The sequence below is a fragment of the Bufo gargarizans genome, chromosome 2 (genome assembly GCF_014858855.1).
Source record: "Bufo gargarizans isolate SCDJY-AF-19 chromosome 2, ASM1485885v1, whole genome shotgun sequence".
In the NCBI taxonomy this organism is placed as follows: Eukaryota; Metazoa; Chordata; class Amphibia; order Anura; family Bufonidae; genus Bufo; species Bufo gargarizans.
In genome coordinates, this window is record NC_058081.1 from 545,144,399 (window position 1) to 545,159,862 (window position 15,464).

The 15,464-nt window shown below is 43.0% G+C and overlaps 1 protein-coding gene across 3 annotated transcripts in view; it reads right to left on the bottom strand.

The window, feature by feature from the left end:
- Positions 1–3,413: 3,413 nt before the first annotated feature.
- The window catches only part of LOC122926652 (sulfotransferase 2B1-like), a 98,582-nt gene continuing 86,531 nt past the window's right edge, over positions 3,414–15,464 (bottom strand). For all 3 annotated transcript variants that reach the window (XM_044278084.1, XM_044278085.1, XM_044278086.1), the window contains one exon: positions 3,414–3,675. In XM_044278084.1, coding sequence (XP_044134019.1) covers positions 3,551–3,675 — 125 coding nt within the window. In that variant the 3' untranslated portion in view covers positions 3,414–3,550. The remainder of the gene's footprint in view (positions 3,676–15,464) is intronic.

Below are 15,464 nucleotides of genomic sequence, written 5' to 3' on the forward strand. Positions count from 1 at the left end.
AGCACCCCTAATTCAGTATTTGGCGGATACAGGTATATGGCACCCCTTAATCAGTATTTTGTTGAAGCAGGTGTATCACAGCCCTCAATCAGTATTTGGTGAAAAAAGGTATGCAATAGCACCCCTCATTCAGTATTTAGTGGAAGAAATTTTCAATTATAATTTTCAATTATATTCAGGTCTGGGGACTGAGATGGCCATTCCAGAACGTTGTACTTGTTCCTCTGCATAAATGACTTAGTGGATTTTGAGCAGTGTTTAGGGTCGTTGTATTGTTGAAAGATCCAGCCCCGGCGCAGCTTCAGCTTTGTCACTGATTCCTGGACATTGGTCTGCAGAATCTGCTGATACTGAGTGGAATCCATGCGTCCCTCAACTTTGACAAGATTCCCAGTCCCTGCACTGACCACACAGCCCCACAGCATGATGGAACCACCACCATATTTTACTGTAGCTAGCAGGTGTTTTTCTTGGAATGCTGTGTTCTTTTTCCTCCATGCATAACACCCCTTGTTATGGCCAAATAACTAAATTTTAGTTTCATCAGTCCACAGCACCTTATTTCAAAATTAAGCTGGCTTGTCCAAATGTGCTTTAGCCCTCCTCAAGCGGCACTTTTTGTACTGTGGACTGAGAAAAGGCTTCCTCTGCATCACTCTTGCATACATCATCTCCTTGTGTAAAGTGTGCCGAATGGTTGAACGATGCACAGTGACTCTATCTGCAGCAAGATGATGTTGTAGGTCTTTGGTGCTGGTCTGTGGGTTGACTCTGACTGTTCTCACCATTCGTTGCTTCCGTCTATCCTAGATTTTTCTTGGTCTGCCACTTCGAGCCTTAACTTGAACTGAGCCTGTGGTCTTCCATTTCCTCAATATGTTCCTAACTGTAGAAACAGACAGCTGAAATCTCTGAGACAGCTTTCTGTATCCTTCCCCTAAACAATGATGGTGAACAATCTTTGTCTTCAGGTCATTTGAGAGTTGTTTTGAGACCCCCATGTTGCTACTCTCCGGAGAAAATTAAAAGAGGAGGGAAACTTACAATTGACCCCCTTAAATACTCTTTCTCATAATTGGATTAACCTGTGTATGTAGGTCAGGGGTCACTGAGCTTACCAAGCCAATTTGAGTTCCAATAATTAGTTCTAAAGGTTTTGGAATCAATAAAATGACAACAGTGCCCAAATTTATGCACCTGCCTAATTTTGTTTAAACAATTATAGCACACTTTCTGCAAATCCAATAAACTTCATTTCACTTCTCAAATATCACTGTGTGTGTCTCCTATATGATATATTTTACTGACATTTTTTATCGCAACAACCAACGATTTATACAGGAAAATCATGACGATTAACAAGGTTGCCCAAAATTTCGCATCCCACTGTTAATGGCACCCCTTAATCAGTATTTTGTGGAAGCAGGTGTATCACAGCCCTCAATCAGTATTTGGTGGAAGAAGGTATATAGCAATAGCACCCCTCAATCAGTATTTAGTGGAAGAAGGTATATCGCACCCTTCAATCAGTATTTGGCAGAAACAGGTATATAGCACCCCTCAATCAGTATTTGGTGGAAACAGGTATATGACACCCCTCAATCAGTATTTTGTGGAAGCAGATGTATCACAGCCCTCAATCAGTATTTGGTGGAAGAAGGTATATAGCTATAGCACCTGTCAATCAGTATTTTGCGGAAGATGGTATATTGCACCCCTCAATCAGCATTTGATGGAAACAGGTATATAGCACCCCTTAATTAGTATTTTGTAGAAGCATGCCAAAAAAACAATTCCTCTCTACCTGGAGACGAATCCTGTCAAGATTCATGCAAGTGCGGTATGGGCTGCTCATCGACTAATATACTTCTGAGGAAACCTGCCTGGCATGAACAGGCCTTCAGTAGCTACAGACAATGAGAAGACAAAGCTTAAAGATAGCTTGGAGCCTGGAAGAGTCGCAAAGTTAATTAATATTCAAACCAACCAACCAGGCCCCGGTCTCTTCGTCTGGTGAAAACATTACGGGTTCCCAGTCATCATGGAATTCAAAAGGAGTGCATCCTGTGGTGCACGGAGATGGAGCAGGTCTTCGGATTCCCCCTGCACTATACTGACATCTCAGAAATGAACTGCTGCTCCTTTGAAGGTCATTGAGCGTCCCGGTCATCCGGCATCTATTTGCCCCGCTGAAGGATTATTTTGAAAGTGTGTAGAAGCCGACATGGGGCCTCCACGCTGCAGATTTATCAGGGAGACACAGGATTTTACAATATTAAAATATTATTTTGTGCATTAGCAATACTGATGGATTATTGAGCAAATGCTGACCGAGTGAAGGCGGATGCTCCACAGACAGGAACCGTTTTTTGTGGGTTATTGTTCTGACGGATCAGAGGAAGGGCAAAATAATCAGTGACTTCAACACAAACTTACTGCTGATGCCTTCTCCACTCTGTCGGGGGGGTTCTACTTGTCTAAGCGTTTGATAGAACAGGTTCTGTTTACATCTATGTGGAATCAGCTGACAACGGTGTAAAAGGAGCGTGCTTCTTCTTGACACTGACAACGACCTGTAAGGCTGAGTTAATACTTGAGTTATTTGGTCAGTTTTGGCCCCGTGACTACCCAAATAAGTGAAGTGTGCAGTGATTCTAAGAGCGACGCCTGTCATCTGCGTTTCATACTGACAGTATTATTTCACCACCCCAGCACACTCCCTATGTGTGTCACTGCAAGGCTCAGTGTTCTACACCCATATAAAGGCTCTATGCAGACCTGAAATAGCAATTTTTATCGCGATTCTTCCCCAAACATTTTTGGAAATTGGCTCATTTCTAGGTATAATACATGCTGTTCTATGCTTCTGCTAATTCATGTTATGCCTTATACTTATACAATCCATTTGTATTCTTATAGTTTTACCAATTCACAATCCTGTTGACCAATAAACTACATAAGACTACATAAAACAGACTACATAAAACAGTCCTTTTATTTGGAAGACAGGAATGGTTTATACTGAATGTCAGATTGCACACTGTGTGAACGTGTATGAAGACAGAACATATAGGGATGTCCAGAGTACAGAACTTCTTCATAGGGGTTATGCAGAATTAGAAAAAAGGACCTGCTTTGTATCTGAAAACAGCACCACGTCTGTCCACAGGCTGTGTCTGGTATTGCAGTCATCCCTAATAAACTTAATCGGGTGAACTGCAAAACCAGTCACAATGCCAAGATAGAGAAGAATAGTCTGAGCGCATGTCAATTTGTATACAACTTTTGTCACTGTGTGCCATGTGTGCAGTAAAATAGAATATAGGAGGCCTGCCATCAATAGCTACGAGCTGCAGGATCCAAACAACCTGTTAGCTGTCGCCCGTGAAGCTTCATCATACAAACATGGATCCCACTGTTACTGCATGCATTTATTTTCAATATTGAATTTATTTTTTTCATACATTAAGAAAAGTAACAATTTCCTTTACTAGGTTAATCTGTCAATTCAAAACTAGAACTTTTGATTGGTAGAATGCCTGTTGGCCTGTTATCTTTGAATGCTTGTATCCCAAGGAAACTTCACGCTGAAATTCTGCATTTCTTCATTGTAGAGCTTGTCAAAATATTCATTTTGAGCGACAGTAAAATTATTTTTCCAGTCTCCAACTATTCCTGTGGGGAATAAAAAGTGTGGCAACAAAATATTTTAAGTTAGCTTCAAGAGATAAGTTATGTGCATATAGTAAAACCTTAAAAGGTAACTGAGTTTTAGAGCTTCTCACAAATTAATTTCTGCTTTTGCTGGGCACAGTGTGCGAAACCATTCCAGTGTACCCCAGTGCTCTGGTCTTATATTGACTTCTAGCTGCCCCACTGTTCTGCCCCTGCATCCAGGAGTTCTCCAGGCTTTAGGAGAGCAGTGCTGGTATAGACAGGAGCAGGGATGTGTTATGGAGCTTCTGCCAATCAGCTGTTTTAAGGGGCTATACTGCATAACGCTACACTGGGATGTTTTTTTTGCAAAGCTTTAATAAATCTTTCACTCATTTAATTAAAGCAGCTCATCTTGTACTGACCCGTACCTATCTCTAGAATGGAGCCAGGCATGCAAAGGAGAGTGGACCATGCAAGCACAGCTGCCCTTTATTCATTTCTATGGTTCTACTTAAAATAGCCAAGCGCTGGCTGAGCTATTTCCATCAGGCCAATAAAAGTGGAAAGAGCACTGGCCATACTTGCGTTTGAGCTTCCCATTAATTTCTATGGGACTTCTGAAAATAGCCGAGCGCTCTGCTTTGCTATTTTTGGCGGTCCCATATAAATGAATGGAGGGCGGCCGGGCATGCGCTGTCCGTTCTCCTTTACTTTGCAGGCTCCGTTCTAGAGATAGGTGTGAGTCTCAGAGTTGCTCATATAGCAATTAGAGATGAGCAAACCACTTGAGATTTGGTTCAGTTCAGATTCTCCTAGGACACTGAATTTTTAGGAAAAGTAATCTCTTTTCGTTGATTGTTTATGAATTTTCTATTTTTTCCTCCCACCGCCCCAAACTCTGGAACACAATGACTACAATAGTAAATGATGTGTGAGTGAAACTGATATACGTTGCTAGGAGTAAATGTTTGTTTGACATCCTTAACATACAGTGCATTTAAAAACACGCCGCTCCGGCACATGTTATACTTTTTCATATTCCATTTCCATTACCCTGTGTATTGATGTGCTGATTATGTATATGCTTGTTTCATTAAATTGATTTTAGAGGGTGAAAATAGGGAAAACATTTTTTTTAAACAAAAGGTGTGTTAATAATGGGCAACATGGGGATAAAGCATGAGGTACATGAACAGTAACTTACTATTAATGTTATCGGCACTGTCTTATGAATTTTGACTTCCATCATTCCATGTGCCTCACATTAATAATAAGTGGCCTGTATTCTGTAACTCACATTAACCCCACGTTGCCCATTATTTGAGAAGGTATAATACTCACTAATAATGTGAAGCATATGGGGCCCACTCCAAAAGCATGTGCCCATCCTGAAATTAAAAATAAGTGACCCCCTATTCATGTTTAAAACATGGCAGTGGCAACATTGGGGTTAATGAGTCACGTTAACCCCAATCTTGCTGGTTGCCTGGTATATATGTTTTTGCCTGCCTTTATTTTCAGGCAGGCTAATCACTTTTGTACTGGGGAGTTTCCTGCTGGCTCCTGATGAGTGCAGCCCGGGCTGATACTGAGGAACACAGGACAGTCAGGAGGGAAGGCTGCTGCTGCTGTTCGTCACGCTCACAAGTTCAGGCGGCACAGCAGTTTTTTTTCTCTCCCCAGTCCCTCCTCCTCCTTTAATTATCGTCATATTCATTGGTGGCAGTGGTGAATGCAACTTCAGAGCCTGCAGTTTTCATTGGTGGCAGTGGTGAATGCAACTTCAGAGCCTGCAGTTTTCATTGGTGGCAGTGGTGAATGCAACTTCAGAGCCTGCAGTTTTCATTGGGGCAGTGCTGGCCACATGATAGGAGGGAGGGACTCTGTCCCTCCTTCTATGCTGTGCTGCCAAAGTGAACATGACGCACGCCAAGCAGCGCACTGCGCACATGCTGCAGATGGGCAGGAATGCTGCCGGCCAGGCTGTCCATTATCCATGCCACATAGAAGCGCTGGGATCTTTCCTCTTCCTCAGTAGGTATCGTACATGCCAGGATCGATGTCCGGTCTATCGCAGGCTTATGCAGTACAGCCTGTGATGTATCGTCCACCCCTCTGTATTTGTTCTATAAGATGCACTATCATTTTCACCCCACTTTGGTGGCAAAAATTGTGCATCTGATAGGTGAAAAATATGGTAATTCCAATCATGTAGAGAAAGAAATAAACAGAAATGGACAATTGAGGCCTGACGCTTAATATCACTCACAGATAATTTGGTGCACTACCCTGTGTATTAGTGTACTGATCACCTATATGCTGGTTTAATGAAATTGAACAACCTTCCCCCCCCCCAAAAAAAAAAAGTGTTTGGATCTGTCTGGAGTTAGAAATAAACTGATTTAGACCTAATATTATAACTATTAACCACTTAAGGACCACAGGTTTATACCCCCCTAGTGACCAGGCCCTTTTTTACAAATCGGCACTCCACAACTTTAGCGGTTTATTGCTCGGTCATGCAACTTACCACCCAAATGAATTTTACCTCCTTTTCTTCTCACTAATAGAGCTTTCATTTGGTGGTATTTCATTGCCGCTGACATTTTTACTTTTTTTGTTATTAATCGAAATTTAACGATTTTTTTGCAAAAAAATGACATTTTTCACTTTCAGCTGTAAAATTTTGCAAAAAAAAAACAACATCCATATATACATTTTTCGCCAAATTTATTGTTCTACATGTCTTTGATAAAAAAAAAATGTTTGGGCAAAAAAAAAATGGTTTGGGTAAAAGTTATAGCATTTACAAACTATGGTACAAAAATGTGAATTTCCGCTTTTTGAAACAGCTCTGACTTTCTGAGCACCTGTAATGTTTCCTGAGGTTCTACAATGCCCAAACAGTAGAAAACCCCCACAAATGACCCCATTTCGGAAAGTAGACACCCTAAGGTATTCGCTGATGGGCATAGTGAGTTCATAGAACTTTTTATTTTTTGTCACAAGTTAGCGGAAAATGATGATGATTTTATTTTTTTTATTTTTTCTTACAAAGTCTCATATTCCACTAACTTGCGACAAAAAATAAAAAATTCTAAAAACTTGCCATGCCCCTCACGGAATACCTTGGGGTGTCTTCTTTACAAAATGGGGTCACTTGTGGGGTAGTTATACTGCCCTGGCAATTTAGGGGCCCAAATGTGTGAGAAGAACTTTGCAATCAAAATGTGTAAAAAATGACCGGTGAAATCCAAAAGGTGCACTTTGGAATATGTGCCCCTTTGCCCACCTTGGAATATGTGCCCCTTTGCCCAAAAAAGTGTGACACATCTGGTATCGCCGTACTCAGGAGAAGTTGGGGAATGTGTTTTGGGGTGTCATTTTACATATACCCATGCTGGGTGAGAGAAATATCTTGGTCAAATGCCAACTTTGTATAAAAAAATGGGAAAAGTTGTCTTTTGCCAAGATATTTCTCTCACCCAGCATGGGTATATGTAAAATGACACCCCAAAACACATTCCCCAACTTCTCCTGAGTACGGCGATACCAGATGTGTCACACTTTTTTGCTGCCAAGGTGGGCAAAGGGGCACATATTCCAAAGTGCACCTTTCGGATTTTGCAGGGCATTTTTTACACATTTTGATTGCAAAGTTCTTCTCACACATTTGGGCCCCTAAATTGCCAGGGCAGTATAACTACGCCACAAGTGACCCCATTTTGGAAAGAAGACACCCCTAAGTATTCCGTGAGGGGCATGGCGAGTTCCTAGAATTTTTTATTTTTTGTCGCAAGTTAGTGGAATATGAGACTTTGTAAGGAAAAAAGAAAAAAAAAGAAAAATCATCATTTTCCGCTAACTTGTGACAAAAAATAAAAAATTCTAGGAACTCGCCATGCCCCTCACGGAATACCTTGGGGTGTCTTCTTTCCAAAATGGGGTCACTTGTGGCGTAGTTATACTGCCCTGGCAATTTAGGGGCCCAAATGTGTAAGAAGTACCTTGCAATCAAAATGTGTAAAAAATGGCCGGTGAAATCTGAAAGGTGCTCTTTGGAATATGTGCCCCTTTGCCCACCTTGGCTGCAAAAAAGTGTCACACATCTGGTATCGTCGTACTCAGGAGAAGTTGGGCAATGTGTTTTGGGGTGTCATTTTACATATACCCTTGCTGGGTGAGAGAAATATCTTGGCAAAAGACAACTTTTCCCATTTTTTTATACAAAGTTGGCATTTGACCAAGATATTTTTCTCACCCAGCATGGGTATATGTAAAATGACACCCCAAAACACATTCCCCAACTTCTCCTGAGTACGGCGATACCAGATGTGTGACACTTTTTTGCAGCCTAGATGCGCAAAGGGGCCCAAATTCCTTTTAGGAGGGCATTTTTAGACATTTGGATCCCAGACTTCTTCTCACACTTTCGGGCCCCTAAAAAGCCAGGGCAGTATAAATACCCCACATGTGACCCCACTTTGGAAAGAAGACACCCCAAGGTATTCAATGAGGGGCATGGCGAGTTCCTAGAATTTTTTTTTTTTTTGCATAAGTTAGCGGATATTGATTTTTTTTTTGTTTTTTTCTCACAAAGTCTCACTTTCCGCTAACTTAGGACAAAAATTTCAATCTTTCATGGACTCAATATGCCCCTCACGGAATACCTTGGGGTGTCTTCTTTCCGAAATGGGGTCACATGTGGGGTATTTATACTGCCCTGGCTTTTTAGGGGCCCTAAAGCGTGAGAAGAAGTCTGGAATATAAATGTCTAAAAATGTTTACGCATTTGGATTCCGTGAGGGGTATGGTGCGTCCATGTGAGATTTTATTTTTTGACACAAGTTAGTAGAATATGAGACTTAGTAAGAAAAAACAAAAACAAAAACAAACAAAAAATTTCCGCTAACTTGTGCCAAAAAAAATGTCTGAATGGAGCCTTACCAGGGGGGGGGGGGGGTGATCAATGACAGGGGGGTGATCAATGACAGGGGGGTGATCACCCATATAGACTCCCTGATCACCCCCCTGTCATTGATCACCCCCCCTGTAAGGCTCCATTCAGACATCCGCATGATTTTTTACGGATCCATGGATACATGGATCGGATCCACAGAACGCATGCGGACGTCTGAATGGAGCCTTACAGGGGGGTTATCAATGACAGGGGGTGATCAGGGTAATCAGGGTGATCACCCCCCTGTCACTGATCACCCCCCCTGTAAGGCTCCATTCAGACATCCGCATGATTTTTTACGGATCCATGGATACATGTATCGGATCCACAAAACGCATGCGGACGTCTGAATGGAGCCTTACAGGGGGGTTATCAATGACAGGGGGTGATCAGGGTAATCAGGGTGATCACCCCCCTGTCACTGATCACCCCCCCTGTAAGGCTCCATTCAGACATCCGCATGATTTTTTACGGATCCATGGATACATGTATCGGATCCACAAAACGCATGCGGACGTCTGAATGGAGCCTTACAGGGGGGTTATCAATGACAGGGGGTGATCAGGGTAATCACCCCCCTGTCACTGATCACCCCCCCTGTAAGGCTCCATTCAGACATCCGCATGATTTTTTACGGATCCATGGATACATGGATCGGATCCACAAAACGCATGCTGACGTCTGAATGGAGCCTTACAGGGGGGTTATCAATGACAGGGGGTGATCAGGGTGATCACCCCCCTGTCACTGATCACCCCCCCTGTAAGGCTCCATTCAGACATCCGCATGATATTTTACGGATCCATGGATACATGGATCGGATCCACAAAACGCATGCGGACGTCTGAATGGAGCCTTACAGGGGGGTTATCAATGACAGGGGGTGATCAGGGTAATCAGGGTGATCACCCCCCTGTCACTGATCACCCCCCCTGTAAGGCTCCATTCAGACATCCGCATGATTTTTACGGATCCATGGATACATGTATCGGATCCACAGAACGCATGCGGACGTCTGAATGGAGCCTTACAGGGGGGGTGATCAGGGAGTGTATATGGGTGATCACCCGCCTGTCATTGATCACCCCCTGTAAGGCTCCATTCAGACGTCCGCATGTGTTTTGCGGATCCGATCCATGTATCCATGGATCCGTAAAAATCATGCGGACGTCTGAATGGAGCCTTACAGGGGGGTGATCAATGACAGGGGGGTGATCAATGACAGGGGGTGATCAGGGAGTGTATATGGGTGATCACCCGCCTGTCATTGATCACCCCCCTGTAAGGCTCCATTCAGACGTCCGTATGCTTTTTGCGGATCCGATCCATGTATCCGTGGATCCGTAAAAATCATACGGACGTCTGAACGGAGCCTGACAGGGGGGTGATCAATGACAGGGCGGTGATCAATGACAGGGGGGTGATCAGGGAGTTTATATGGGGTGATCATGGGTGATCAGGGGTTTATAAGGGGTTAATAAGTGACGGGGGGGGGGGGTGTAGTGTAGTGTGGTGTTTGGTGCGACTGTACTGACCTACCTGAGTCCTCTGGTGGTCGATCCTAACAAAAGGGACCACCAGAGGACCAGGTAGGAGGTATATTAGACGCTGTTATGAAAACAGCGTCTAATATACCTGTTAGGGGTTAAAAAATTCGGATCTCCAGCCTGCCAGCGAACGATCGCCGCTGGCATGCTGGAGATCCACTCGCTTACCTTCCGTTCCTGTGAGCGCGCGCGCCTGTGTGCGCGCGTTCACAGGAAATCTCGCGTCTCGCGAGATGACGCCTATTGGCGTTAGTGTGACCTGGGAGAGCCGCCGCGATGACGCCTTTCGGCGTTAGCGTGGCGGCAAGCGGTTAAGTTATCAATTAGTGATGTTTTTGTCCACTACCCTGTGTAGTTTATTCGGTTTTTAAAACATAAAAAAAAATTACGTTAACTATGTGAGTTGCCCTGACATGGAATTAGGACTAGTATTTCAGATGTTTTCAATGAGATTTAAAATGCTAGATTTATGTTAGAACATGCCCCCCCCCCCCCCCAAAAAAAAAAAAAAAAGTTATTTCTTGGCAGGTAGATGTTTTTGAGGTTTGCAGCAGCTGTAGCTGTTCTAGGAGGCAAAGCCAGCCTCAGCTCCTCACTTCTCACTCCCTGGCTGACAGCTTTCCCTGCCTTCTAAACACACAATTCTTCTTCTTTGTAATTCTAGCCTTTTCCTTCACTGTTCCTGGCAGTAGAATACAAGCTTTATTGACTTTTCACTGTCCCTGACTCACAAAGATGTTTTTTCTGGCAGACACACTGTAAGACCCATCCACCCTCGGTCACAGCCCATCACAGGTTGACGCTCTGCTCATTCTGCAAGGGCATCTCTTTGCCCACTGCAGAACTGATTGGCTTATCTAGGCTGTCTGTTGGCCTGTGAGCCAATCAGGTCTAGCCCTCCCTCCACTTTCCCTCAGGGTCATATGAGCATCCTTCATCTTAGGCCTCATGCACACGACAGAATTGCTTTTTCAGTGTTTTGCGGTCCGTTTTTTACGGATACGTTGTTCCGTTTTTTGTTTCCGTTTCCTTTCCGTTTTTCTGTTCCGTTTTTCCGTATGCCATATACAGTATACAGTTATTACATAGAAAAAATTGGGCCGGGCCGATGGTTCAGCAAAAACGGAACAGATACGGAAGACATATGGATGCATTTCCGTATGTGTTCAGTTTTTTTTGCGGACCCATTGACTTGAATGGAGCCAAGCACCGTGATTTGCGGACAAGAATAGGACATGTTCTATATTTTCAAGGCACGGAAATACTGAAATACTGAAACGGAATGCACACGGAGACACCAGTATTTTTTGCTGAACCATTGAAATGAATGGTTCAGTATATGTTCTGCATACTGAACTCAAAAAACGTCCAGTATACTGAACGTGTGCATGAGCCCTTTTCTGCTACTTATCCTTGTATCATGTACATTTTACCTACGTGTAACAATAAAGACTGAATTAGATTATTTTATGGGTATAGGATGGCTCAGTTATTATTGTGGGTGTTATATTATTCTTTGAGCTTTACCTAGTGATAAACATTAGTATATATCAGAAGCACAATAGCATTGCCTTATACATTTCTGTTTAATTGGTTATGAGTGCTTCTACATTTTGGTATCTTTTGTGTGTTCAAAATTTACAAAGAAACTGCTGACATTTAAATAAATAAATCAGTGACTGAATATAGCTGCCCTTCTTTTCAATAATAAATTATAAGCCTTCCATCCATGGAGTCTGTCAGTTTCCTATATCTGTTGAAATCAACTTTTTGTGCAGTATTCGCATGAATGACTACTGCTCCATTCAGCGTACATGAGATTGACAAAGATAGTCAAGTGCTGTACTCATTTTTTCTCTGTTAGTCGCATAGTTTCAGCTGTCTTCATCTGTCCTATAGACAGTTTATGGAGTCCTGGTCATGCGTGGACACTACCACTTCTTTCACTCTTTCACACTCGGGAGATGTGTGGATCCCAGCAATGTGACCCCCCAGCAATCATACATTTATCACTTATCCTGTAGTTAGGTGATAAATGTGGTTTATGGAAAAAAAAACACTTTAATGGGGCTCTCAGGGAATTAAGAAAATGAAAATACATGAATATTACTTTATTATAAATGTATTCCTAAATACCTTTCATTAGTTATAATGGCTACTTGTTTTAGAGAGCAATTATTAGGTGAATAAAATGGCAACTGTCCCATTACTACACACAAAACCTGCCCTAATCACATAGTGATTAGAACAGGTTACTTCAGAACACTGAGCAAAAGAGCTGTTTCATCTTCATATCTGCTCTGCTTGTCAGGGATTATAATTCTGAAGAGCTTTAGTTGAATCTCTGTAAGAAATTAAGTTCATGAGAAAACAAGTACAGAGAGGAGGTGGGGATGTGGCTAATGAGCAGCAGTATTTGTATGCAGTCGGCCACATTACCACAGCACCACATTACCGCAGCCCCACATTACCACAGTCTGTCTTGTCCGTCCTCTCTGTACTTCAGATGTTTCCTCATGAACTCTTTTCCTACAGAGAATCATCTGAAGATCACATTAAACTGTATTCAGGATCATAATCCCTGACAAGTTTAGCAGAGAGAAGGATGAGGCAGCTCTTTAGCTCAGTGTTGTGAAGTAACTTGTCCTGCTGTGTGATTAGAGCAAGTTTTGTGTGTACTAATAGGACAGCGGCCATTTTATGTCCCATGATGATTTCTCCACAGACAAAATGAGCAATTACAACTAGTGAAAAGTATTTGGGAATATATTTGTAATAAAGTAATATTTAAGTATTTTCATTTTCTTAATTCCTGGAGAACCCATTTAATTCCTGGAGAACCCCAGCAGTTTCCACTACACCAACATTGTCTTGCATAAGACAGACAATGTTTTTATGCTTGCTACCATATTTTGAACAACACTGCTGTTAGGAACCTGGTTGGTTGATCTATTAGTCTGGATGCTAGGCCATTCAGGTCCCTGGCTGGGCATCCAATCCCAGAGCTAAGTGTGGGATATAAATCAGGCACTTTCTGTCTTCCTGGTTCCTCTTTGCCCTGTGTTCTCAGAACATTGCAGCATTTTTGCTGTGAATTGACTTCAACTTGGTTCTGGAATAACCTCTTTTAAAGTGATTAGGTTTTAGCTGATTCTCCTGGCTTTTACTCCTTGGTCTATTTCTGGATTAACCCATTGTCTTCTGTTTTGGCTTTTATTAATTTTCATGTCTTTGACTCTGGCTTGTTTTTCTCTTCTATAGTGATGGATGAACATCAAATGTTTGCAAACTGCGCGTTTGCAGTGGGCCTTATTGACTTTAATGGCAGGCAAACCTAAAAAACCTTCAGGTCATATTTGCAGCCACCAAATACTGACTAGAAGTGCACAAATAGTCTCACAACATGGACAGTGACATACCAGAGGGGGATCATTGGCAAAAATTCCCCCCAAAAATATGTATTTTAATCAGGGGCCATTTTTATGCATCTTAAAGGCAAACTCTCAAAAATGTGCCCTGCTGGAGCCTAGAAATCTTTTACTTTAGGCTACGGGCGTACAGGCCCCAAAAATTAGTCATTCACCTGACAGAAAAGAACTTGTGATGATGTGGCTGTAGGTACATTAGGCGGTCACTGGATACAAATTGTACTGTAGGCCACTGGAGTACAGGCCCCAAAAATTAGGCAGTCAAAAGAACTTGTGATGATGTGGCTGGAGGTACAATAGGCGGTCACTGGTTAAAAATTCTACTGTAGGCGAGTACAGGCCCCAAAAATTAGGCATTTACCTGACAGAAAAGAACTTGTGATGATGTGGCTGTAGGTACATTAGGCGGTCACTGGATACAAATTGTACTGTAGGCCACTGGAGTACAGGCCCCAAAAATTAGGCAGTCAAAAGAACTTGTGATTATGTGGCTAGAGGTAAATTAGGCGGTCACTGGTTAAAAATTCTACTGTAGGCGAGTACAGGCCCCAAAAATTAGGCATTAACGTGACAGAAAATAACTTGTAATTATGTGGCTGGAGGTACATTAGGCAGTCACTGGATAAAAAATTTACGGTAGGCCACTGGAGTACAGGCCCCAAAATCTAGGCATTCACATGACAGTAAAGAACTTATGATTATGTGGCTGGAAGTACATAAGGTGGTCACTGGATAAAAATTTTACTGTGGGCCAGTACAGACCCCAAAAATTAGGCATTCACCTGACAGAAAAGAACTTGTGATTATGTGGCTAGAGGTACATTAGGCGGTCACTGGATAAAATTTTACTGTAGACCACTGGAGTAGAAGCCCCAAAGATTAGGCATTCACCTGACAGAAAAGGCCTTTTATGCTGCTGTATATACAGAAGACAAGGACCATTCTTTGCTTATGTGTGGGCTGAGGAAATTTAATTACACGAGATCGTCACAAGTGTTGAATTTCTCAGAGATCCATGCCTCATTAATTTCTAGAAATGTGAGGTAGTCCACACTGTCTTCAGCTAGGCGAGTGTGCTTATCGGTCACGATCCCCCCTGGTGCATTGAACGTCCTTTCAGACAGGACACTCAACGACGGACAAGCCAAGAGTTCCATGGCTAATTGTACCAGCTCTGGCCACAACTGCATACCCAGTAGTCCAGGGGTTCCTCACTTCTCAGAGCATCCACATCGGCCGTTAACCCGATGTAGTCGGACACCTTTCAGTTTAGCGTTCCCTGAGGCTGGATCTGGAGGGCGGCTGTCGATGGGTTGTATGCAAGAATGACCTCATATCCGAACTGACCAACACATAGGATTGGTACCCGCATCTGTTTCTCTGTGTGTGTAAATTCCTCTTCCAGCGCCCGCAACAGCAGAATGCAGCATCTCTCGCAGCAAGACCTGGAAATGCTGCATTCCAACAGCCCTCTGTGATGCTGGTAACATGTCCGCCATTTTGTGTTTGTACCGGGGGTCTAAGTACGTTGCCACCCAGTACTTGTCCTTTCCCTTCATGCTTTTTATACGGGGGTCCCTCTTCAAACACTGGAGCATGAAGGCCCCAATTAGCACTAAATTGGAAGTGGTGGAGTGGCCTGGCTCCTGCTCATTGCTCAGGAGAATGTCGTCCTCAGTCTCCTCCCCCCATACACGGACAACAAGGATCCCAGAAAATTGCTCCTCCTCCTGCTCCCCCCAGACACCATCCTCCTGTGACTCCTCTTTAGACTCCTGCTGACTTATGTCAGATGGAGTAGCCCCCCCTAGGAATTTATTCAGCATTGCAACTTCCTTATCTGCTCCTGTTCCTCGACGGCTTGATCAATGA